Below are 26821 nucleotides of genomic sequence, written 5' to 3'. Positions count from 1 at the left end.
GTTGCCGTTTATTGTCCAGACCAACCGATGACAACCTGGTAGAAGATACTATCAGGTTATCCAGAGGGAGGGACTCCTTAAGAGCTTCACTGGAGAGCATATAAACACAGACAGACATAGCACCATGAACCCTCCTTCCCACTCCAAGCCACTACCTCACTTCATGGTCTGTTCAAGTTGACCTGGTGCAACTGACAAGCCTCAAGCCTCAGTTTCGTTGAGAAAAATATCCCTGCACTTGAACAAAGCCTTTTTAAGCCTTTTTAACCCTCCCACAGACACACACTCACCACCCCCACTGCCAAAGCCCAGCCCTCCTTTCAATAATTACAGTAGTGATGGGTGTGGGTAGGGGACAAGGGCTTTCTCATACATGCTGACTTCGTCCATTTACTTTCGATGGGAAACTCCAGTTAATTGCGATCGCCGAACGCTGGCAAGGGACAGCCTGTATGAGATGTGAGTGTGTGTGTGTGTGTGTGTGTGTGTGTGTGTGTGTGTGTGTGTGTGTGTGTGTGTGTGTGTGTGTGTGTGTGTGTGTGTGTGTGTGTGTGTGTGTGTGTGTGTGTGTGTGTGTGTGGGGGGTTCTTGACCACAGTAATCCTTTTTGTTAAAGCTAACGAGGCAGAAAAGACCCATCCAGAGGAGTCCCTCTCGGCCGGTTTAACCCCAGTGTGTACGGAGCAGCCTCGGCCATAAAGGGTTCACTGGCCCGGTTCTTCCGAGGATTCCCTAATTGCCCCGTTCCACCGACAGATTAAAACAGTCCTCAGAATATCTCGGAATACCTTTCGGCTCTTTCTCTCGCCCTTTCCCCTCTCCCTCGTTCCCCTCTCCGCCTGCCCATCAGAAGGAAAGCTGGGATAAGTCGCAAGCTCCCTGGAGATCTTCACACACTCTTTCACACAGGTCCTACAGTAGACCCTGTGAGTCTGGAGGGAGTCATGAACCTCAGTCTACACTCTGTGAAGGATAGAGACCCAGTCAGGATGGAGAGACACAGTCAGGATGGAAAGACCCAGTCAGGGTGGAAAGACCCAGTCAGGATGGAGAGACCCAGTCAGGATGGAAAGACCCAGTCAGGATGGAAAGACCCAGTCAGGATGGAGAGACCCAGTCAGGAAGAGCTGATCCACCCTCCTTGGATCGCACATGTTTCCAAGTGAGAAAGAGACTTGAGGAAAAGGGCTTAGACTTCCCTCTAACATCATTAACCACACTGTTAGTTTGTGACTCTTAGACACACACACAGAAGCACACACACATGCCTATACACACATGCGCGCACACACACACATACCCACACACAGACAAAGACCTCATGAGCACTAGGGCTGAGAATTGCCAGAGACCTCACGATATGAAATTATCACAATAATTAGGCGCCGATACGATATGTATTGCGATTTGATACTGTGATTTGTTGTTCCAAACATATTGCTCAGCTGCTGCAGAGAGACGAGAGCATGAGAACGAGTTTAGCAGTCATGGAAATAAAAGTGATGAAAACATGTTGGCTCACTATTTAAAAAGAAGATGGAGAACAAACTATGAAGGACAAATCCTGGAGTTTTGGTGCAGGTACAGTCAACTACCGGCAAAAATGATATTGCCATATTGTCAAAACTATACAATATATCGTCAAACATAATATCCCCAAATGTAACTGTAGCGATTTTTCTCCCATCACTAATGAGCACACAAGTACGAATACACAACACCCCCCATACGCAACCCCCACCCAAATACGCAACCCCCCCATTAACGACCCCACCCCATACGCGAACCCCCCACCCACGTCCCCACCCCATACATGACCCCACCCCCATACACACCATTCCAACCCCGTGACACCCCTCTCCCCCAATCATCATGTACTACTCTGGCATTGGAAGTTCCGCCATAAGCTTCCCATATTCCAACACGTAGGCATTTTGTTTTTAAGACGGGCTCTCTGCCCCCTGGAGAGATACAACTGGCCAGGACCCTCAGACAGTATGTTAAGGGTTCCTGTAATGGTCCTTTTCACTAGGTGTGGTTATGAGAAGCAGTAATGACCCATGAAATTCCCTCTCTCCCTGGGCACTACTAATGTGCACGGTCTACACCAAGTGGAAATTCAAAAAACACAAGTTATTTGGAGTACGCTTGAGCAAGCAGTTATTCAGACCACAGACTATCTTTTGGAAAAAGAGTCATGAGACTATATTAAAAAAGGGGCACAGGAGCAGAATTGTGGGAGCTTTTGCTAATGATGTGACCACAGTTGCCAGCATAGAGAGAGAGAAGGCAGTAGCAGCGTGGAGTGTAGCATATACAGGGCTTTCAGAAAGTATTGATACCCCTTGACTTATTCCACATGTTTTTGTGTTACAGCCTGAATTCACAATTGATTCAAATGGGGGTCTCACCCATCTACACAAAATACACCATAAAAACAAAGTGAAAACATGTTTTACTTTTTTTTTGCAAATGTATTGAAAATTAAATAATAATAAAAACCATAATTACGCTGACATTATGGGGTATTGTGTGTCAATGACACAAAATCACAATGTAATCAATTTAAAATTCAGGCTCTAACAACAAAGTGTGGAAAAGGTCAAGAGATTTGAATACTTTCTGAAGGCTCCGTCAGCTCTTCAGGTCCTGTATAGATGGAAGACTGACTGCCACAATGTCATGGTAACAAGGCAGTTTGAATTGATTGATAGGAAAACATTCACTTCTGGGACAGAAATGGATAGGGAGGAAAATGTGTGAACAAACTAGGTAAACGTGTGGATTCTAGGATATCTCAGAGCATTATTTCTTGTTTACTTTCTGAGACCCGGGCTAAAGTCATAAAGATAACAAGCAGAGGCTCCAAAACAATAAAAAAATACAAAAACATTCTGGTTGCTTCACATTATGTTTCCTATACTACTTCCTATACTACTCTACATGTCTGTCCACAAATATCAACTTGCAGATTTTCTCATTCAAATAAAGTCAAGAGTGAAATAATGGGGCATGATGCCTACTATACAATAGACAAATACATATTGTCAAGTGTGTGGGTGTGTATGAGGGTGGATGTTCGTATGTTAGTGGGTGGGCCCATTCCTCCTGACAGAGCTGGTGTAACTGAGTCACAGGCCTCCTTGCTCGCACACACTTTTTCAGCTCTGCCCATTTAAAATAGAATTGAGGTCAGGGCTTTGTGATGGCCACCCCAATACCTTGACTTTGTTGTCCTTGAGCCATTTTGCACTAAGTTGACTGTGCCTTTAAACAGCTTGGAAAATTCCAGAAAATGATGTCATGGCTTTAGAAGCTTCTGATAAGATCATTTACATAATTTTAGTCAATTGGAGGTGGACCTGTGGATGTATTTTAAGGCCTACCTTCAAACTCAGTGCCTCTTTGCTTGACATCATGGGGAAATCAAAAGAAATCAGCCAAGAGCTCAGAAAAAAAATTAAACACCATAGGGACTGGTGCACTTGACAAAATAGATAAAAGGATGACACGTCCTGATCTCCATCAGATGCCTTGAATATTTCTGAAGGATCTCTGTCATAATGAAGTTTCTGGGGGGGAGTGGGTCACAGAGGCGGGTTTCTCGGTTCCAAAAAGCCACAACTAGCTGAAAGGGTGAACCAATTGGTTGATTGAGGAAGTCACCCAGCTGTTTGCACCAAACTTGGGTGCCCCACGTTTCTTTTAATGTTGGTTCTTCACTTCAGGAGGGAAAACATTTGGTAACATTTTCTAAAAACTTCTAATTAATAAGTCATTAATAAACTAAAATATAAGTAGTGTATGCATTATTCATGAATGAGTACTTAATAAACTTAAGTAAATATTTATCACAATTTTTTTATGAACATTATTAGAAAGTGTTTCCAAACATCCATTTCAAAACCTAATAAAAAATCAAGACTTCTCCTCTGCTTTAAATAAAATATACTGGCACAGATGTAAACAGGCTGAAAGGCTCAAACCAGATTGTCCTGCAGTCTGCAGATGGATCGTTAACTGAGAAAAGCTCAAACCAGATGGTTCCTGCAGTCTGCAGATGGATCGTTAACTGAGAAAAGCTCAAACCAGATTGTCCTGCAGTCTGCAGATGGATCGTTAACTGAGAAAAGCACAAACCAGATTGTCCTGCAGTCTGCAGATGGATCGTTAACTGAGAAAAGCACAAACCAGATTGTCATGCAGTCTGCAGATGGATCGTTAACTGAGAAAAGCTCAAACCAGATTGTCATGCAGTCTGCAGATGGATCGTTAACTGAGAAAAGCACAAACCAGATTGTCCTGCAGACTGCAGATGGATTGTTAACTGAGAAAAGCTCAAACCAGATTGTCATGCAGTCTGCAGATGGATCGTTAACTGAGAAAAGCACAAACCAGATTGTCCTGCAGTCTGCAGATGGATCGTTAACTGAGAAAAGCACAAAATTGCCACAAATGGCACTCACTGAACCATTCCGCCAGACAGACAACTCAAGGGCATGCTTGTCAATGTTACCACCGCATATGTCATTGACCGGTTTTCTGAATGAGCTTCTCTAGGCTTGTATTGACAGCTGTGGTTTTTCAACTGAGCATCAGCATGGCCCTGCTTTTATAATGATCAAAAACTCAGAATGCCATCAGATGGGGTTTCTGCTTTATATTGACTGTTGGAGTGACAAGGAACCTTAACCCCTTAAACTAAGAAGCAGGGAGTGATAAAGCTAGTCTAGGAAGCCCAAAGCGAAAACACATGGACCATCAGTCTTGAAAGGTGGTGTCAAGATAGTACTTCAGGGTCTTTAGGCTTGTAGTCATGGCCCTTCCTGGGACTTAAGCAAAATCCCTGCTGATTTAAGGGAGGAAATTGTCAAAACATCCAAGAGACTACTTGTATACGGTTGCGTAGCGCTTCCTTTTTTGAATGTTCGGGTCATCACTCTCCTTGTGTATCAATCTTGGTCGGAGAACCATGATGTCCATCCCTTATGCGGTGGTAAAGTCGGTCGTGAGCAACTCAGCCTTCTGAGTGTATATCAATTCCTGAGAAAAATTTGATTGCGAAGGCTACCAATGAGGCTGAGCGAAATGGAAGGACCTAATGGTTCCTCTTTGAGTGTAGATGCTAAGTGCTTTAATGGAGAACTATGGGGCCCGTCTGAATCCCTACTGGAGGAGAGAGAAACAGGCAGACCAGGCTGAGGGACAGATGTAGGCCTAGCTTCGGAAACATTGATCTTCCTTCAGCTATCTGGAAGACCCTGGGATCTCTGTCTTCCTGGTGAACAGCAGACCAGCCGGGAGTCCTGTCTACCTGGAGAACAGCAGACCCCCTGGGAGTCCTGTCTACCTGGAGAACAGCAGACCCCCTGGGAGTCCTGTCTAACTGATGAACAGCAGACCCCCTGGGAGTCCTGTCTAACTGATGAACATCAGACCCCCTGGGAGTCCTGTCTAACTGATGAACAGCAGACCCCCTGGGAGTCCTGTCTAACTGATGAACAGCAGACCCCCTGGGAGTCCTGTCTAACTGATGAACGGCAGACCCCCTGGGATCTCTGTCTAACTGAAGAACAGCAGGCCCCCTGGGAGTCCTGTCCAACTGATGAACAGCTGGCCCCCTGGGAGTCCTGTCTAACTGAAGAACAGCTGGCCCCCTGGGAGTCCTGTCTAACTGATGAACAGCAGACCCCCTGGGTTCCCTGTCTACCTGCCCTGACTAAATGATGAACAGCAGGCCCCCTCAGGATCTTCAAGAAGATATCCAGCTACGCCAACCAAGAAGTGTCTCTCTTCCCACCCTAAATGGACAAGCCCTCCCTTTGTCCTTGGACAAACCTTAACCCCTCCTATTAGAAAGGGCTGTGGAGCAGGGAGTTGTGTGAAGAACCTCAAAGCCTTCCAGAGGAGAAAGGCTTTTGAAGGCAAAACCTGGGGATTATGTGGAGATCCCTTACGGTTCCCCCACAAAACTGGCCCAAAAGAGAAATCAGCCCTCCTTTTCACAGTCCATCACAGTAACCGCTCCCATTGAGATGTAAAATGATCGGGAAATGGATACGGGATCACTCCAATGGAATCAGACCGATAAAGGAGATGGTGATAGGAGAATCCGTTTTCATTTAAATGGATAGAGATAGGGCTACTTGAAGTCCTGTTAACTCCAACTTAGCTCTAAAAAGGAGCATTTGCATGAGGTTCCATATCGCTGTAAGGGTGTTGAATAAAATACATAGATAGATTGGCTTTATCAACTATTATCACAGTTGAAACTATGTAATAAAACACACTGTTGTTGAAAACAAAGGATAAATCCAGTGGTGGAAAATGTATTCAATTGTCATACTTGAGTAAAAGTAAAGATACCTTAACAGAAAACGACTCAAGTAAAAGTTAGTCACCCTGTAAAATACTACTTGAGCAAAAGTCTAAAAGTCTAAATAAAATGTAATTGCTAAAATGTACTTAAGTATCAAAAGTAAAAGTATAAACCATTTCAACTTGGTTATATTACTAGGCAAGTCAGTTAAGAACACATTCTTATTTTCAATGATGGCCTATGAACAGTGGGTTAACTGCCTTTTTCAGGGGCAGAACAAAAGATTTTTACCTTGTCAGCTCAGGGATTTGATCCAGCAACCTTTCAGTTACAAGTACAAGGCTCTAACCACTAGGCTACCTGCTGCCCCGGACAACATTCAGACGTCATTTACAAACGAAGCATGTGTTTAGTGAGTCTGGCAGATCAGAGGCAGTAGGGATGACCAGGGATGTTCTCTTGATAAGTGAGTGAATTAGACTTTTTTTCCTGTCCTGCTAAGCACTCAAAATGTAATGAGTACCTTTGGGGAAATGTATGGAGAAAATAATGTATAATTTTCTTTAGGAACGTAGTGAAGTAAAAGTTGTCAAAAATATAAATAGTAAAGTACAGATACCCCCACAAAATACTTTAGTACTTTAAAGTATTTTTACTAAAGTACTTTACACCACTGAATAATTGTAAATGAAAAAGCTGTGTACGTCTATGGTCTTTTAGCCATCTTTTAGAAGCTTGTTTTTCCATTAAACAACCATGTTTCCCCATCCTGTAAGGGTACTTGTCTTTTAAGCAGCACTAATCTTGAAAGGCCAATCACAACTGTCAGCAACAATACAATCATCCCTCAATATCCTTCCTCCAGCAAAGTGGCTACTATCCCCTGAAAAATGCATTGACTAATTAAAGTACCGTCTCCAACTAAGGGGACCCCCGATGTGTTGGGTGACAGTCAATCTAGGGGTCAGTCTCAAGAGAACATGTGTTGGGCTCCATTAAAAGTAGGGTGGTCTCCCCTAAAGAGCCCTATCTATCCCTTGTGTGTCGTTGCACCGTTCAAAAGCACACCTTTGTTTTGGGGGCCCGTAACTCGACTTAACGGTGGGATGAACAAGAAAAGGGACTCCCTAATCCTATTAGTGTAGCACCTGAGCTGGAATGGCTAATCCTGTTTAAACTCACTCCACAGGCTCTGTGATCTCCCCATGTCCTGGTGTACAGCTGGCTCCACCGCCGTCCCGAGGTGAGACCGGGCTTAAGTATCGCACCGGAGCGGAGGCCGAGCGCCAAGAGATCCCGCCGCCACCTGGGTTACCGCTGTCCGGGTTTCACACACCACCAAGTATCTCACCCAGGTCTTGTCAGATATTCGTACTTCCCTACTGTAAAGGCATACAGTGGTGGAAAATGTATTCAATTGTCATACTTGAGTAAAAGTAAAGATACCTTAAAAAAAATGACTTAAGTAAAAGTGATAGTCACCCAGTAAAATACTACTTGAGTAAAAGTGATAGTCACCCAGTAAAATACTACTTGAGTAAAAGTCTAAAAGTGTTTGGATTTAAATGCAATTGCTAAAATATACTTAAGCATCAAAAGTAAAAGTAGAAATCATTTCAAATTCCTAATATGAAGCAAACCAGACGGCACGGTTTTCTTGTTTTTATTTATGTACGGATAGCCGGTGGCACACAACAACACTCAGACACAATTTACAAATGAAGCATGTGTGTTTAGTGAGTCCACCAGATCAGAGGCAGTAGGGAAGACAAGGGATGTTCTCTTGATAAGTGTGTGTGAATAGGACCATTTTCTTTTCCTGCTAAGTATAAAAATGTAATGAGTACTTTTGTGTGTCAGGGAAGATGTATGGAGTAAAAGGTACATCATTTTCTTTTGGATTGTAGTTAAGTAAAAGTAAAAGTAGTCAAAAATATAAATATGAAAGTACAGATACTCAAAAAACCGACTTTACACAACTGCAGGCATTCAGATGCGTAGAGATGCTATTGTGAGGTCTTCTCCTGCAGTGTTGGCCAAAAGGGCAGATTGTAGATGCATTGGGAAGCGGTAGTTCTATACATTTTAGTCGGCTTTGTGCGTTTGAGGTTAATGTGCTCAGAATGTAGTATCTCCTATACAGTACAGTGTTACGCTGAAACGGTTTGAAATGTGCAGAGACATTTAATGAAGAGAAAACAATGAAGGGTAATTATAGTGGTATGCAGTCATAAGATGCAGTGCCCCAGTATTAGTGTAAATAATATCTCCCATATTACCACACTTTGTTTCCACGTCATCATTTGTGCACATTTCTATACAACTGTTTTATTTTCAAGCTCCGCTAGTCCTAAATGAAGAGACTGAATCCCAAACAAACATATCTAAACCGTGAGACTGCAACGATTCTCTCACCGATCCTTGTAACCAACTTTCAGTGCTCCTTTCCCCTACTCATGGAGAGATTCTGGAGCATGCGCTGTGACAACCCTCGCTCCATTTCCATTCCAGTCATGTTCCCTCACCTGTTACTGCCACTGTCCCAGTCTTCAAACACGTCTCTCTCTCTCTCTCTCTCTCTCTCTCTCTCTCTCTCTCTCTCTCTCTCTCTCTCTCTCTCTCTCTCTCTCTCTCTATCTCTCTCTCTCTCTCTCTCTCTCTCTCTCTCTCTCTCTCTCTCTCTCTCTCTCTCTCTCTCTCTCTCTCTCTCTCTCTCTCTCTCTCTCTCTCTCTCTCTCTCTCTCTCGCTGTCTGCTAACACTCTGCTCAGTCAAGAGGTCACCTCCATTAGTCTCTCTGTGATTCAGGACTTCAGTGTCACAAGAAACACAGAAAATGTCAATTCTTTGCAAAAGCTGAACGTGATTGCCGGAGATATTAAAGGATTCATGTCAGCCCACTTCTAGCTCTGTGACTGGAGAGGAGAAAAGAGCAGAAGAGAGGTGCCAGTACAGCATGTGCAGTTGTTGAAATCAAATCTCATCAGTTGGTACCAAAGTCCGGTGCCATACCTGACATCAGTTCACATATTGAATCGTCACTGACCCAATAGTACTGCAAAGACCATAATACCAAGCCGGGTGGAGGAAAAACTGTCCTTTTGTGCAGCTTAAAGCTCTCGTCTCTTCTTTTCAGATCACAAGCATCCTCGCTGGATGATGTGCTTATTCATAACACTTCAGTGTCCTAATAAACAAAATAGTGGACACTTGAATTGTAATTTCATTTAATATTTTTTAGTGATTGAGAGAGATTGTTAAAAAGTATGCGATATGGAAAATAATTAAAAAATGACCATCTATGATGAAGGAATGAGACACAGGGACAGAGGGAGGTTCTGTAGTGGGTTATACAGCACATTCTCCGACTACTGTATATGTCAGAAGATGCATCTTGGGAAATGTATGCTGTGCTGGCATCCATAATCTGATCACATCACTGGGGGATACTAATCATCAGATTCTACAGCCAAATGGAAGACTTTTCATTCATATTTACTTGGCATTAATACAAAATGGTCTAAGAGAATGACATGTTATACACATACTGTACACCCTTTTACCCCGTGCCTTCCTAACATATTCAGTATTTGGAACAATGTACACTTCTGTTTGTACTGTCTGTACGCCCTCCCTCCCACTCTCCATGAGAACGACAGGCTCTGTACCCAACTCCCTCCCTCCCACTCTCCATGAGAACGACAGGCTCTGTACCCCTCTCCTTCCCTCCCACTCTCCATGAGAACGACAGGCTCTGTACCCAACTCCCTCCCTCCCACTCTCCATGAGAACGACAGGCTCTGTACCCAACTCCCTCCCTCCCACTCTCCATGAGAACGACAGGCTCTGTACCCAACTCCCTCCCACCCTCCATGAGAACGACAGGCTCTGTATCCAACTCCCTCCCTCCCACCCTCCATGAGAACGACAGGCTCTGTACCCAACTCCCTCCCACCCTCCATGAGAACGACAGGCTCTGTATCCAACTCCCTCCCTCCCACCCTCCATGAGAACGACAGGCTCTGTACCCAACTCCCTCCCACCCTCCATGAGAACGACAGGCTCTGTACCCAACTCCCTCCCTCCCACCCTCCTGAGAACGACAGGCCTCCCAACTCCCTCCCACCCTCCATGAGAACGACAGGCTCTGTACCCAACTCCCTCCCTCCCACCCTCCATGAGAACGACAGGCTCTGTATCCAACTCCCTCCCTCCCACCCTCCATGAGAACGACAGGCTCTGTACCCAACTCCCTCCCTCCCACCCTCCATGAGAACGACAGGCTCTGTATCCAACTCCCTCCCTCCCACCCTCCATGAGAACGACAGGCTCTGTACCCAACTCCCTCCCTCCCACCCTCCATGAGAACGACAGGCTCTGTATCCAACTCCCTCCCTCCCACCCTCCATGAGAACGACAGGCTCTGTACCCAACTCCCTCCCACCCTCCATGAGAACGACAGGCTCTGTACCCAACTCCCTCCCTACCCAACTACCCCCTCCCTCTCCCACCCTCCATGAGAACGACAGGCTCTGTACCCAACTCCCTCCCTCCCACCCTCCATGAGAACAACAGGCTCTGTACCCAACTCCCTCCCTCCCACTCTCCATGAGAACGACAGGCTCTGTACCCAACTCCCTCCCTCCCACTCTCCATGAGAACGACAGGCTCTGTCCGTGCCCTCTCACTTCAAGACAGAACCACGTGTGCCAAAGTCATCGCTCGTTCACCCCATCACACGTTTTGTTTTAGCTGTGTATTACTCTTATCATTGAGGTATTCATATTGAACTCAAAGATGGGTAGACCCATAGACTTAATATATATTTTGCAACATTTCGTTTTGAGGTTGTTGGTTTTTTTGCACACTACTTTGCACACACACAAATGTTTGTAATTTAATCAAAGATGCGGTCATGGAAAATTGTAATTGTATGTGTCCACATAACTAAGTATGTGACTAACCTGTCCTATTATAATCTCCTGTTCTTGGGAGTATAATCCTGTGTTGTAAACCAGTTTGCTCAAGTGTCCTTGTATAAATAAAAAGGGAACTAAGAGTCCCACACAAGAACAGGAACTATAAAGATATGTGCTTATCACCCAATGCTTCAGAATTCAGACTGTCTACACTGCGCTGTGTAACTCTGTTATTCTCTCTGAGCTCAGAAATAAAGAATTTTGGTTTGACTTGGACTCCAAGGTTTGACTTGATATATCCCCCACAAGGTATTTTCCATATTGTTATTGGCACCAATCTCCAAAGCCCAACAGAAAAACATATGTATTGTGAACTACTACGCATTTTCTCTTGCACTATAACATGCTAAATAAACTACTGTATACATAAACAACTCACTAATTCCTTGTTTCAGAATCAACTAAAGAACTGCATGACTCATTTAATGTTACCTAATACCTACACGCAGTTTAAGATTTCTAACAGCGAGTTGTCCTTCTGGTGCCGACTGTTTTCTGTAGTCCATGTATTTGAGCTTACGATTGAGTAGTGTTACTACTTGACAGTGTAAGGCGTATAGTATAAAACTGATTTATGTTGTTTTATTTTTTTAATCTACAAAAACAAGTGAACTAATCAAGGAGATATGAAAAATAAAAATAAAACATGTTTGTGACATTTAAAATCCAAATAAACATGCGTTGTTTTTTTCTGTAAATCACTAATCAATATCAAAATAGTGGAATAAATATTGTTAACATTTCAATAAAAAACTGTTAAGCGGTTATATATTTAGCTACATAATGTTGCCCAGCAATCAAGCATTTATTTTAATTTAGATCAATATAGAAATGCAGTAATTCAAATTATAATAATTCAAATCTGTTTTTCAAAAATGTAAAACAAAGACAGGTTAACATGTTAACATATTATCATAATAATTGAATCCAGAAAAATATAATTAAATATATTAAAAAACTACAAATATTAATTGTCTTGAAAGATATTTGACCAAGCGACCGATTTCCTTTTTTTATTGTTCAATTTTAGTAAACTTAATAGTCAACCAATCAATAAAATGATTGCAACAATGGAAACATTGGACGCTGAAATATAGGCCTATGCCGATCTACATACTGTAGACTGTACCTCATTATGTTACTTTCTGGCCTCCATTTACGTCAAGTTTACAAGACTACCTTTGGGGGTTGAGGGTTGGACGATCATGCACAGGATATTTTGTTTAATCAGTGAAGCATATACTTCTACGTAGTGATATAAACATGATTAACGTGTTCTAATCTATGCCTCAATCCAGAACTAACACTTAAATTCAAAGTACACATCTGTACTAATACATTCCTGCGTACCTTTTCACAGAAATACAATTAACATACCAGAACATCATTCCTCTGAGACTGGTTTAACCCTTCTTAATTATTTTACAGTCTGAAGTGCACTCTTTTTTCACTGGGAAGAAACATTGATTTGTTTCCGTTGTGTCATTTGAGTTTAATCAAACCTTTATTAAGTGTGCAACGTAGAAAGCATAGTAAAAGGCGCAAGGACTCAACCCTGTGAATCTCTGTTGGAGGGAAGGATAGTGTCGTTAGAATCCTGCTACAGCAGTACAGTAGAGGTAATCCCTATGACTTCACTGATTCAGTTGAGTGTTTAATTCTTTTCTCCTACATATATATTCGATATCACAGCCTGAAGAAGGAGTAATGAAGAGAGAGGGAGAGCTTTATGCCCAAATTACATCAATAAACGTAAACTATTACAGCAGAATCACTTAGGAAAACACCATCATTACTTTTACAAGCGGCAGCCCGAATTCGACAACGGGCATTGCATTTATCAAATTATGGGCAATATGTTTACAAGCAAGAAGCCATTAGGATGTTCATGTTCAAGCAATTAGCTGCTGTCCGGTTTAATTGTGATTGGCGGTAGAGTAATATAGGAAGAGAATTACATCTATATACACGTAAATAACATTAACGGTGTTCATATAATGGGCAGGAAAGCGTAAAACAACATGATAGCAGTACACCATCAACATCTAAAATAATTCAGAGCTAGTTACATAGCTAGTTACAAAGCTAGTTTCAGAGCTAATTACAGAGCTAGTTTCAGAGCTAATTACAGAGCTAGTTTCAGAGCTAGGTACAGAGTTAGTTTCAGAGCTAGTTACAGAGTTAGTTTCAGAGCTAGTTACAGAGCTAGTTTCAGAGCTAGCTACAGAGTTAGTTTCAGAGCTAGTTACAGAGCTAGTTTCAGAGCTAGTAACAGAGCTAGTTTCAGAGCTAATTACAGAGCTAGTTTCAGAGCTAGTTACAGAGCTAATTACAGAGCTAGTTTCAGAGATAGTTTCAGAGATAGTTACAGAGATAGTTTCAGAGATAGTGACAGAGATAGTTTCAGAGCTAGCACAGTACTCAAGAAAGGAAAAAAAGAACAGGCGAGAGAAGCAGATAGACTGGACTCTCATCCCCTGGAGGCTTTCGAAAGGTAACACTGTTCCAATATATCCTAAATCTGCTAAATTAAAGAAACAGACAAAGTGATTTTTTTATGGAAACAAAAATGTGCAAAACAAAAGTCCATAGGCCTATCCTGGGCTGAGAGTGGTGGAGAGAAACACCAGTTTGCACAGTTCAAACATAATAAAGGCAGTATGTGGTTAGGGGGCTTTACTCACAACCCTGACCTCCTTTTTGAAAATGTTGCAGTTCAGTTCTGAACACCTAGCGAAGTTCAACGTTTCTAGCTCTCTTGGTACACAAGACTGCTTATGTGCAAAGAGAATGTGGGTCAGGCATTAAAATGCATGAGCATTGTATAAGGAATGACGAAGTGCTGATAAGCACTGTTGGGAAGTACCAAAAAATGGTATAAAACAAACAAGAGTAAAAGGTCTTACAAATGGGCATTTACCTTTTGATTCTAAATAAAAGAGCTATGCTGAATAAATGAAACGGCAGCCATTACTCGTTGTTCTTCACTATTTGAGATCCTGACGGCAAGATAGTCTGCTCTGCGCCATGCGGAACCAGGCCGACAAACTCGCCACATAGTTTACTGTCTGCCACCAATGTGACCAGTACAGTCATATTCAGTGTCTCGACACAGGTGGGGGACAATGGAAGGGAGGTTCACAAGAAGTTGGTGACAGACTGACTGAACAAACAGGACATCCGAGTCACAAGAAACTCTACATTTGTTCAGCACACATGTCTCAGAGAGATAATAAAAGAACAGAAAAGCAATACACTCCTGTCCAGAGTCTAAATGTGTAATCTCTGACACATCAAACGCAATTTCACAAACAACCATCTAGGCCATTGCCTAAGTCAAAAATACTATACTTTCAAAGGATTCTATATTTTTCTAACAAATTGTGATGCGTCAGTAGAGTAATATAAATAATCATTGTTCGATACAAATAACTGAAGAATGGTCATGTTTTTGTCTAGCATTTAACATGAGGACAAGGACAGTAAACCAGCCCGATTCATCATGTCCGACATTAGCATAACCTTGATTAACATTGGAAATGAAATGCTGTATCTTACCAAATGAAGCAGGCTTTGAACTCATACACTCTCAGGGTCATTTTATTTAATGAAGCTTTGAACCTAGATTACTGATTAGTAAATTCCTCTTTCATACCAATTGCTTTTGTAGATATTATGCACCAACTTTAATCTTTAATGAGATGTAAGAGCCCTTTAATGTTACATTGTGCCAGGCCATTAACGTCCAATTCAATGTAAAAATAATTATTCCATTCCAAGGCAATTTTCAGATTTGGAAGTGAAACTTTTTTTTGCATTTTCATTAAGATGTTTTCTAGAGAAGAGAAGAAAAAGTTTCATTCATTTTTTGTCAAAGTTTTTTCCAGAAATTCTTTCACTAGCCTGCTACTAAAATCTCTTGGAGGATGAATTCTAAATTCAGAGCCAAACGAGTTCATGACCTATAATTAAAAAACAGGAACATCATTGGAATAGTTAGAAACAGAGATGGCCTTCCAGTTGATATAAATGAGGAGGCAGTTGAAATGGCTCCACATTAGGGCTGTCTAAAAGGAGGTTGTGTTTCGTACAGTGAACATAGCAGACAATATTTTCATTTAATCAAATTCCCTAACTAACAAATATACTGAGGCTTGTGCTCTGTCATGGAAAATGCCCATTTCCCAGGTTTGAAAAAAAAGGAGGAACTTTTATCAAGACACAAATCAATTACGTATATACATTTATTATGTCCTCTTAGTCTATGGCGGTCTCTCAATTACAGTATATTACTGTGAAAAAACGTCAGTGTTTCCACAGCAACTGTCCCAATCATGGCATAGACCTGTAGTCTCAACCCTGTCGACAACTCAACCCTGTTTTGTTGAGGGTACAGTACATTCCTGTCCATGCTCATGTCATGAAGTACTGGCGAGAAAGAGGCATTGGTTTTTGACCTTCAGAAACAGGTCTCCCATTAAAGAGGCATTGGTTTTTGACCTTCAGAAATGGGTCTCCCATTAAAGAGGTATGGGTTTTTGACCTTCAGAAACAGGTCTCCCATTAAAGAGGCATTGGTTTTTGACCTTCAGAAACAGGTCTCCCATTAAAGAGGCATTGGTTTTTGACCTTCAGAAACGGGTCTCCCATTAAAGAGGCATTGGTTTTTGACCTTCAGAAATGGGTCTCCCATTAAAGAGGCATTGGTTTTTGACCTTCAGAAACAGGTCTCCCATTAAAGAGGCATTGGTTTTTGACCTTCAGAAATGGGTCTCCCATTAAAGAGGCATTGGTTTTTGACCTTCAGAAATGGGTCTCCCATTAAAGAGGCATTGGTTTTTGACCTTCAGAAATGGGTCTCCCATTAAAGAGGCATGGGTTTTTGACCTTCAGAAATGGGTCTCCCATTAAAGAGGCATTGGTTTTTGACCTTCAGAAATGGGTCTCCCATTAAAGAGGTATGGGTTTTTGACCTTCAGAAACAGGTCTCCCATTAAAGAGGCATCGGTTTTTGACCTTCAGAAATGGGTCTCCCATTAAAGATGTATGGGTTTTAACAAAACAGTAGAGTGCATTGTGTTATCCAAGGAATTGTAGATTTCATACACAGAGAAGTAGGGATGGCATTGCATGCGCCACTCTCATGAAACATGAAATGAATTACGAGCGCATAGAGGGATGCTGAGTTGTACACACCCAGACCAAGTGACCCGTAAAGTGCTGTCCAATTTAAATTGAAAACTCAATTAATGTCAAATGACTAGATAGATAAACTGGGAACAGATTTAGGACAGTTTGCTGCTGCCTGTGAGCGAGGGGCCAGTGTGGTTTCAATGCAGAACCCCATTAGAGAAACACAATGCATTACACTTCATTCAGCGCTTAGACACCGATGTCATATCTTCATATCTGAAGCCGTAAAACAATTAAACAGGAATTTAATTTTTACTGTAGCTAACCAATGTAACTTTTCATTGCATTTTTGTGTTACAAATACAAGAAATCAGCTACAGTAGAAATGCACAACAAATTGTAGTAGACATAACAGCAGTACCAACAGAGGAGGAAGAAACCCTTTGGGGACAACCACTACCTGTATTTGTACTGTTTGAACCATGAGAAACATGGCACTTTTACAACCTCGCTTTTCCTAACCAGCATAAGCAAAAACATGAATTCTACATCAATAACAAATACAAATGTACATATTTTAACGTTTCTTTAAACTGCTATAAAATTGGCTACTTAGTCCTTAAAAGGCAGTGGTTCTAGTCCTGTATTCAGAGGACAAATATATATATATATATATAAATCAGCCCATTGGTGAATGTGAGCAGAGCATTGTGGGAAGAAAACATGTGATTCATTCCAGTTCTCTCCCCTTGGCCATCAGTTTTGGCATTGAGCCAAGTGATGCTTCTTCACTTTCAAAGGTGTGAGGTTAAAGCATGGAACTCATTATTACATTGTGAAGGCGGTTAAAGTTCTGAATTTTCTTATCAAATTCTTGTTTTAAAGTAAACAAACTATCTGTCAACACCAATTGATAATTGACTGTAGTTCAAGCTAGATTCAATTTAGCTTGAAAACCATTTGACACAATGAAACGGTTATTGGTAACTTGCTGCAATCATCGTCCCTGTTCCTTTGTCTTGGCTCTCGACACATCAAAAATGAAGGTCTTCCTACCATGAATGAGAAAATGGCGGACGATGTTGCTGAGCAGAGCAAAACCTATCCAACGCCGCCTAGAGGAACCCCAAGCTACCATTGCACAGCCACAAACTCCAAGGTCATACCACCTCAAGCCGATTTTCATGATTTCAAAAGTGTTCCCTTCGTCATAGACTTCAAAGCTTCCAAAAAAAACTACAATCATTGAGTACTATATAATCTGGTGTGTCCTCCCAGACCAGCTCCCACTACCATTTCCCTTCAATACTCCCCAATAACCTTAGTGAAACTAGGTCAGAAAGGAGGGACCTTATGAGGAAAGCAGATATAACAAAGCGTGGCGTTAAGTTTAGTTTAGTAAGCAGAATGGAGAGCAACAGTATCAATTTTTATTATTTCTTAGAGTAAATCCGTCAGATAGCTTTCCGTGTGGCACAGCAAATAGCTATTCAATTTACTCATAAGTTACATAGAAATGACAACATGCCGAAGCCCTGTGAGGAGAGTACATACGAAAATACGGATGACAGTGCCATGTCAGTGGCTGTTCAACTGATGACAAGGGAAGGTCCTTATATAAACCAATCATTTTCGGCGCATTTCATCCACTCTATGCCCAGTGATTTTTTACAAATGTAAATTTAGCATTTATAAAAATTCCAGAGCTTCGCATATAAAACTCGGGCAATAAGAAAGATGTTTAAGAACTACAAATATTGTTCCAATCTAAAAAATATACCATTTCAAACCATAGATAAGTCCCCAATAAAACTAATCGATTTGGGCAATAAGATTTACATAAAGCAATCTCCTTAATAAATGTGTGCTTAGGTAAGACTTGATTATTCAAACTACTAATTTAACGGACACTGCGATATGAAATTACAGTTATCCGGGAATATGTTGTTAAAATGCATGTAATAATTTTGTATAGATCATTTTTACATTTTAGTCATTTAGCAGACCAGAGAGACTTACAGGAGCAATTAGGGTTAAGAGCCTTTCTCAAGGACACATCAACAGATTTTTTACCTAGTCGCCTCTGGGATTTGATTACTCGCCCAACGCTCTTAACCACAGGGCTACCTGCCGCTCAAGATCAGTTAAGAGATTATACTTTGATATCTCTTACTGAGGTCAATATCAAATCAATTCAAAGAAATGCAACCGTGATACAGCAATACACCAATCAATACACCAATCAATACACCGATGCATCGTTATACTATTTGGATTGAATTTGTGATGTAAATTGTATCTGTGGCGTAGAAATCAAGTGAAGAAGTGGCCATTTCAATAGTTTGTGTTTGAAGATGTAGAGCAGGGTATGACAGTGTATCCGATTCCTCACTAAGGCCCCTTACTTGTAAACGCCGAAGCCATACTAGCCTATTCTTCTTTTAATCTTTCCTATGCGTCTGATTTTCTAGCCTCTCTAATACCACATAATATAAACCACATCACAGATAGTTGGAAAACCTTCTAAGATCAACAACCAAACAATATTACATATGAACTGTTTGAATTAATATATTTCTGTAATTGGCTATTTTGTTTTCAATCAACAGAAAGTTTTCCTGAAGTCATACAAATAAAACAACTATATTACATGTATATTACATGTTGTTACGTCCGTTGTTGGAATGAGACCAAGGTGCAGCGTGGTAAGCGTACATCTTTCTTTATTTATTTTGATGAACACCAAAAAACAACTAAAGATAAACGAACGTAAAGTTCTGCAGGCTACACAGCAACTAACAAAATCAAGATCCCACAACTGAAGGAGGGAAAAAGGGCTGCCTAAGTATGATCCCCAATCAGAGACAACGATAAACAGATGCCTCTGATTGGGAACCATTCTAGGCCAACAAAGAAATAGAAACATAGATTTGCCCACCCAAGTCACACCCTGACCTAACCAAATAGAGAATAAAAAAAGTCTCTAAGGTCAGGGCGTGACACATGTCTATTGCTTTTTCATCAAACATTTTTATTTAAATGTTAAGGTGAATGAGGTTTTTTTTTTTTACAATTCTGCTTACAGCATTCTATGATTGCTATGGGAAATGACAGATTCTTATTCCAACACCACTTAACAATTGGCTTTAAAAAACAAACCCAAGTACTACTATTGCCAAAGCCACTAGGTTATCAATGATGTATACAACTTTAATCCTCTTTATAGAAGTATACAGGAGACTCATGTACCTCTCACATGATTTTACTTTTTGTGTAGGAATCCGCAAAGGTCACTGTTATGTGACAAAGAAGCAAATTCACTGTCATCCAAAAAGCTCCACTTGGGCTTAAAACAGTCATTTCTGCATAGCCAAGACAAGTTATTTCCAGTTCTACAAAAGTAAGGCGGTCTTGAAGCCACAGGAGGTTTGTGGCACCTTAATTGGAGAGGACGGGCTCATGATAATGGCTGCAGCGGAATTGGTGGAATGGTATCAAATAAATCAAACACATGGTTTCCATATGTTTGATTCCATTCCATACGCTCCGGTACGGCCATTATTATGAGCCGTCTTCCCCTCAGCAGCCTCCTGTGCTTGAAGCAGCCATGGATGGATTGTGTTGCACTGGAATCCATTCTGAATACGGTGTTATGTTCGCTCATCAAATCAAATCAAAATGTATTTGTCACATGCCTTGTAAACAACAGGGTGTAGACTAACAGTGAAATGCTTACTTAAGGCCCTTCCCAACAATGCAGGGAGAAGAAAAAGAGAAAGGAATAACTAATTAATTCAACATGGTCCAAATATGTAGAAATATTTCATTTAATGTATTTTGTTTCACCTCTGTACTCTGCCATAAAAAAATCTCTTGATTTTTAAGGAGATTTTTTATATATTTTTTATTTATTTAACCTTTATTTAGCTAGGCAAGACAATTAAGAACATATTCTTATTTACAATGACGGCCTACCCCTAACCCGGACGATGCTGGGCCAATTGTGCGCCGCCCTATGGGACTCCAACCACGGCCGGTTGTGATACAGCCTGGAACCAAACCAAGGTCTGTAGTAATGCCTCTAGCACTGACATGCAGTGCCTTAAACCGCCGAACAAATCGGGAGCCCTAATTTGAGAAATTAGCTCATAATCTATACACATCATCTTCATAAATTGTGGGAAAACTTACCACAAAAGCTTGTTTTTGACAGAAAATTGCTCTCTAAACATTACAAGGAATTAAGTCTGATTAAACCTTTCTAAGTTCTACTGGCATAGTTCCAATGCTTAGAATATTGCAAGTCCCAGCACAAACAATTTCACAAGAGTTCAAAACGTATGGAATCTCCTTCTTAATGTTTTCACGCTATTATTGATCTTTACCTTCTTTCTTTTATTAACTAATTGGAAAGAGCTATTTCATGTTAAAAAAAAAAATTATTCCTACAGCTCCAGAACAAAATATCCAAACAGCAACAGTGCTCTGGAGTGAACTGAGGAGATCAAATGAAACAAGTGTGTGATATTCTGTGAGACCAAAACGTTGCATGTCAATAGAATGACATGGTTTATGGTAGAGCTGTGTACATGTAACTGCATGTATTAAGCATTTTAATCAGAGTTTTGCAGTGATGTATATCTTAGTGGAGATCGCTATAGTATTAGTTTATAAGTCACATTTAGCCTAGGCATGCAGTATTTTATCTTACTTCAAATGCAACTTCGTAATCAAAAACTACAAACACAATGCATGTTGAACGCAATGTGAAAACGTTGTGAATGTGAAACCTGAAAGCCTGTCTATATGTCATAAATCAAGTTAAATCATGCCTTGAGGGGTCTGGTTTTTTTTTTACACAGGGAGATGTGATAATTGGGGTAAAAACAACAAGAGTTATTTAAGTGAATTAATTAGGCCTAATGAATAGAAGCAACCCCTGGGATAAATAACTAAAACGTGCAGGTCAAATGTATCTCCGTAAGAAAAACTATTATGTTTTGTTAAAGAAGGAATTTTAACTTTTTCTAGGCCTAGTCAAAGAATGAACGTTATGGGGGAAACTTCATTGGGATACGGTGAGCATGGTTATTATAAGGGGCTTTTGAATGCGCTGGGCTATTTGTGGAGCCGTTTTTTTTTAGCTTAGTCTATATGTCCGGATCTTTTGAAGCGGGATTCACGGATGATCTATCCAAAAATGTAAATTCACATCACTGAAAGTTGACTTGTACAATTCCTTACCTGTGGTTCGTGCTGTTCCAGTAGACTGCATATCTGTCTGATATTATTTTGCTATCGTCCGCCCATACCGCGACCCAAGATAAGAGGGCAACAACCATAAGAGTCAACTCCATTTGAAAAGCTAAACAGTTCTTGTCCATTACGAGTACAGGGCTATATAATTCGTCGCGTTGTTGTCTATAAGTTATACTGATTCAACTACAGTGTTTTCCGCTGCTGTTCAAATGGACCTGGTGTTATTCATGATGCACGAGGTTGGTTGCGGTCCACATTCACATTCCAGGTGCTCTCGGCCGCAGTTTTTCGTCTTCAGTTGAAGATTTACAATGTAGACCCATGTAGCTATACATTCCCAATGGTGAGAACATTAGTGAGAAGTCCAAGCAGATGCAGCACTGACTATGACGTTACATTTGATTATGTTCCATGAAGGTTCATCAATGTGTGACTCAGCTCGTTGATCTCCTTTTGCACGGCAAGCCCTTACAATAACTATTCAAATCCATTTTCTTCAATAACTGTAAGTGATGAATGCCTTATTTGAACACATTGCACGACATTCATCATATCTTGTTTGATATTTACTGACGCCAAGTATACAGTTGTTTGTCCTTTAAATCCATTCCTTTCCAGCATGGCATAGGCTACTTTCTAAAACTTTCCTCTTCGTAAATAGAACTTATGGTCTTCCAAATCAATATGCTTTTTATTCTAAACATTTGCACGTTTGACGATGTCCGTTCAACGCAACGTTTTTCGGTCCGTTTTGTGAGATGTTTCAGTCAAGCGACCGATTCTTGTTCTTTCAGAAGAAACTCAAAATATCACAATGTTGCAGCAGAGGGATAGAAATCCAAGTCTCACAAGAAACGTCCTGCTCTTCTCCGCAACTATTTCATGTCGTCCGTGGTTACTGTCCTCAGTTTTATTCTCAGGCAAAAGTTATCAATATGATAAGTTGCCTTCTTGATACGTGTTTACTGCGTCATCCATGCAACGCCACTACCAAAGCATGATGTGGAGAAACTGGAACACCGCATCAATTGCGAAGTTGCTGCTGCTATTTCCTGTGTCGTTTGGGGTTGTTGTGGAGAAAAGGCCAATTTCGCTTCGTGTCTGGTATCGCTCTACTGTCGTCCCTGTGTGTGGTGTACAGACCAGTGGAGCTGACATTATTTCCCCCCTTTTTAGTCACGGTGGTTTTTCTCTTGCGCGTCCTGTTCCTCCTTTAGCACATGGCTTGCTTCCTCTGGCCGCCGCACTCTCTCCATTCACCGCTCCTCCAGACAGCTGGGCGGGGCTGAGACACCGGCCAGATAGGAGCCCCAAAACTTCTAGGACCCTTCAAATTTCAGGAAGTTTCAGAATAGTTGTGGATACTGTTATCAGGTTATGAATAGCTTATAACTCTAGCCTACAATTATAGCCAGACATGTATATTTGTATGTGCCAACTATTTGTATACATTTTTCCATCCTGTAAAAATGGCTCTCAGGCTACATTAGGATTTTCATCCACTTGTTATGGTGATGTGATCTAGTCATTTGCAAAATAACTGTTAAATTAATCATCTGTGTTTGTGTGTGTAGCAGCAGCATATGTGGTTAGTGTGTGTGTGTGTGTGTGTGTGTGTGTGTGTGTGTGTGTGTGTGTGTGTGTGTGTGTGTGTGTGTGTGTGTGTGTGTGTGTGTGTGTGTGTGTGTGTGTGTGTGTGTGTGTGTGTGTGTGTGTGTGTGTGTGTGTTGGTTATTCTATCCTTGTGGGGACTGGGGGATTTAGGTATAGTAAAATAAGGAACATTCTCCCTCTGTGGGACATCTCCTATGGCCCCATGAAAATACTATTTTCAGGTTAGATGTTAGGTTTAGATGTTAGGTTTAGATGTTAGGTTTAGATGTTAGGTTTAGATGTTAGGTTTAGATGTTAGGGTTAGATGTTAGGGTTAGATGTTAGGTTTAGATGTTAGGTTTAGATGTTAGGTTTAGATGTTAGGGTTAGATGTTAGGTTTAGATGTTAGGTTTAGATGTTAGGTTTAGATGTTAGGTTTAGATGTTAGGTTTAGATGTTAGGTTTAGATGTTAGGTTTAGATGTTAGGTTTAGATGTTAGGTTTAGCTGTTAGGGTTAGATGTTAGGTTTAGATGTTAGGTTTAGATGTTAGGTTTAGATGTTAGGTTTAGATGTTAGGTTTAGATGTTAGGTTTAGCTGTTAGGGTTAGATGTTAGGTTTAGATGTTAGGTTTAGATGTTAGGTTTAGCTGTTAGGGTTAGATGTTAGGTTTAGATGTTAGGTTTAGATGTTAGGTTTAGATGTTAGGTTTAGCTGTTAGGGTTAGATGTTAGGTTTAGATGTTAGGTTTAGATGTTAGGTTTAGCTGTTAGGGTTAGATGTTAGGTTTAGATGTTAGGTTTAGATGTTAGGTTTAGCTGTTAGGTTTAGCTGTTAGGGTTAGATGTTAGGTTTAGATGTTAGGTTTAGATGTTAGGTTTAGATGTTAGGTTTAGATGTTAGGTTTAGATGTTAGGTTTAGATGTTAGGTTTAGATGTTAGGTTTAGATGTTAGGTTTAGCTGTTAGGGTTAGATGTTAGGTTTAGATGTTAGGTTTAGATGTTAGGTTTAGATGTTAGGTTTAGATGTTAGGTTTAGATGTTAGGTTTAGATGTTAGGTTTAGATGTTAGGTTTAGATGTTAGGTTTAGATGTTAGGTTTAGATGTTAGGTTTAGATGTTAGGTTTAGATGTTAGGTTTAGATGTTAGGTTTAGATGTTAGGTTTAGATGTTAGGTTTAGATGTTAGGTTTAGATGTTAGGTTTAGATGTTAGGTTTAGATGTTAGGTTTAGATGTTAGGTTTAGATGTTAGGTTTAGATGTTAGGTTTAGATGTTAGGTTTAGATGTTAGGTTTAGATGTTAGGTTTAGATGTTAGGTTTAGATGTTAGGTTTAGATGTTAGGTTTAGATGTTAGGTTTAGATGTTAGGTTTAGCTGTTAGGGTTAGATGTTAGGTTTAGATGTTAGGTTTAGATGTTAGGTTTAGATGTTAGGTTTAGATGTTAGGTTTAGATGTTAGGTTTAGCTGTTAGGGTTAGATGTTAGGTTTAGATGTTAGGTTTAGATGTTAGGTTTAGCTGTTAGGGTTAGATGTTAGGTTTAGATGTTAGGTTTAGATGTTAGGTTTAGATGTTAGGTTTAGCTGTTAGGGTTAGATGTTAGGTTTAGATGTTAGGTTTAGATGTTAGGTTTAGATGTTAGGTTTAGATGTTAGGGTTAGATGTTAGGTTTAGATGTTAGGTTTAGCTGTTAGGGTTAGATGTTAGGTTTAGATGTTAGGTTTAGATGTTAGGTTTAGCTGTTAGGTTTAGCTGTTAGGGTTAGATGTTAGGTTTAGATGTTAGGTTTAGATGTTAGGTTTAGATGTTAGGTTTAGATGTTAGGTTTAGCTGTTAGGGTTAGATGTTAGGTTTAGATGTTAGGTTTAGATGTTAGGTTTAGATGTTAGGTTTAGATGTTAGGTTTAGATGTTAGGTTTAGCTGTTAGGTTTAGATGTTAGGTTTAGATGTTAGGTTTAGATGTTAGGTTTAGATGTTAGGTTCAGATGTTAGGTTTAGATGTTAGGTTTAGATGTTAGGTTTAGATGTTAGGTTTAGCTGTTAGGGTTAGATGTTAGGTTTAGATGTTAGGTTTAGATGTTAGGTTTAGATGTTAGGGTTAGATGTTATGTTTAGATGTTAGGTTTAGATGTTAGGTTTAGCTGTTAGGGTTAGATGTTAGGTTTAGATGTTAGGTTTAGATGTTAGGTTTAGATGTTAGGTTTAGCTGTTAGGGTTAGATGTTAGGGTTAGATGTTAGGTTTAGATGTTAGGTTTAGCTGTTAGGGTTAGATGTTAGGTTTAGATGTTAGGTTTAGATGTTAGGTTTAGCTGTTAGGGTTAGATGTTAGGTTTAGATGTTAGGTTTAGATGTTAGGTTTAGATGTTAGGTTTAGCTGTTAAGGTTAGATGTTAGGTTTAGATGATAGGATTAGATGTTAGGTTTAGATGTTAGGGTTAGATGTTAGGTTTAGATGATAGGATTAGATGTTAGGTTTAGATGTTAGGTTTAGCTGTTCGGGTTAGATGTTAGGTTTAGGGTTTGGAAAATCAGATTTTGAATGGAAATACATTTTAGGCCCCCATAAGGATAGAATATCAAAATGTGTGTGTGTGTCCACATGCATGTGTGTGTGTGTGTGTGTTTGTGTGTGTGTGTGTGTGCATATACAATTAATATACAAAACATTAAGAACATCTGCTCTTTTTCCATGGCTGATCAGGTGAATCCAAGTGAAAGCTATCATCCCTTATTGATGTAACTTGTTAAAGCCCCTAAAATTAGTGTAGATGAAGGGGAGGAGACAGGATTTTTAAGCCTTGAGACAATTCAGACATGGATTGTGTATGTGTGCCAAAAAAAACTGCAACACTGCTGGATTTTTCACACTCAACAGTTTCCTGTGTAAATCAAGAATGGTCCACCACCCAATGGACATTCAGCCAACTTGACACAACCGTGGGAAGCTTTGGAGTCAACATGGGACAGCATCCCTGTGTAATGCTTTTTCATCACCTTTAAGAGTCCCTGCCCCAATGAATTGAGGCTGTTCCGAGGTCAAAAGGGGTTGCAATCTCAATCATAGGAAGGTGTTCCTAATGTTTTGTACAGTCAGTCACAGTTGTGATCTGCTGTCGATTAAGGGTTTCTCACTTGTCACTGTTTGTGAGTGCCATGAATCTCAAACTTCTCTTCTCCTTTTCCCTCTCTCTCTTTCTCTCTTTGGGCCACTGTTCCTCCCCTGGACTCAGTGAGCGGCGCTCCGATATCTCGAGGGCAAAGGGGAGAGCGAGTGTTCCAAACAACGTGTGATTCAGCACTGATAAATATTTAACCGACTGGGCAGGCGGCTGGTGGACAGGGCTAACCAGGGAGAAAGATAGAGGGCGGAGGGGAAGAAAAATACAAATGAAACTTTAATTCATGCTTTTAAAAATGACACATAGATTAATGGCGCACCAGTATTAAAGTTTCAGAGGGTTCCATGCATAAATGCATAGGTCGCTAGGCGCCCGACATCCTTTGGCCAAAGCTATGTGAAATGATTCTAGTTCG

The 26821-nt window shown here is 40.6% G+C and overlaps 1 protein-coding gene across 1 annotated transcript in view; it reads right to left on the bottom strand.

Moving 5' to 3' along the window:
* LOC118380130 (ephrin-A2-like) overlaps nt 1-22960 on the bottom strand; it is a 326499-nt gene extending 303539 nt beyond the window's left edge. Inside the window, exon 1 of the mRNA XM_052475254.1 lies at nt 21675-22960. Coding sequence (XP_052331214.1) covers nt 21675-21814 — 140 coding nt within the window. The 5' untranslated portion in view covers nt 21815-22960. The remainder of the gene's footprint in view (nt 1-21674) is intronic.
* Nucleotides 22961-26821: the final 3861 nt, after the last annotated feature.

This window comes from Oncorhynchus keta, chromosome 22 (assembly GCF_023373465.1).
Source record: "Oncorhynchus keta strain PuntledgeMale-10-30-2019 chromosome 22, Oket_V2, whole genome shotgun sequence".
In the NCBI taxonomy this organism is placed as follows: Eukaryota; Metazoa; Chordata; class Actinopteri; order Salmoniformes; family Salmonidae; genus Oncorhynchus; species Oncorhynchus keta.
Note: the sequence above shows the minus strand (reverse complement) of the source record. Positions and strands in the feature narration are given on the sequence as shown.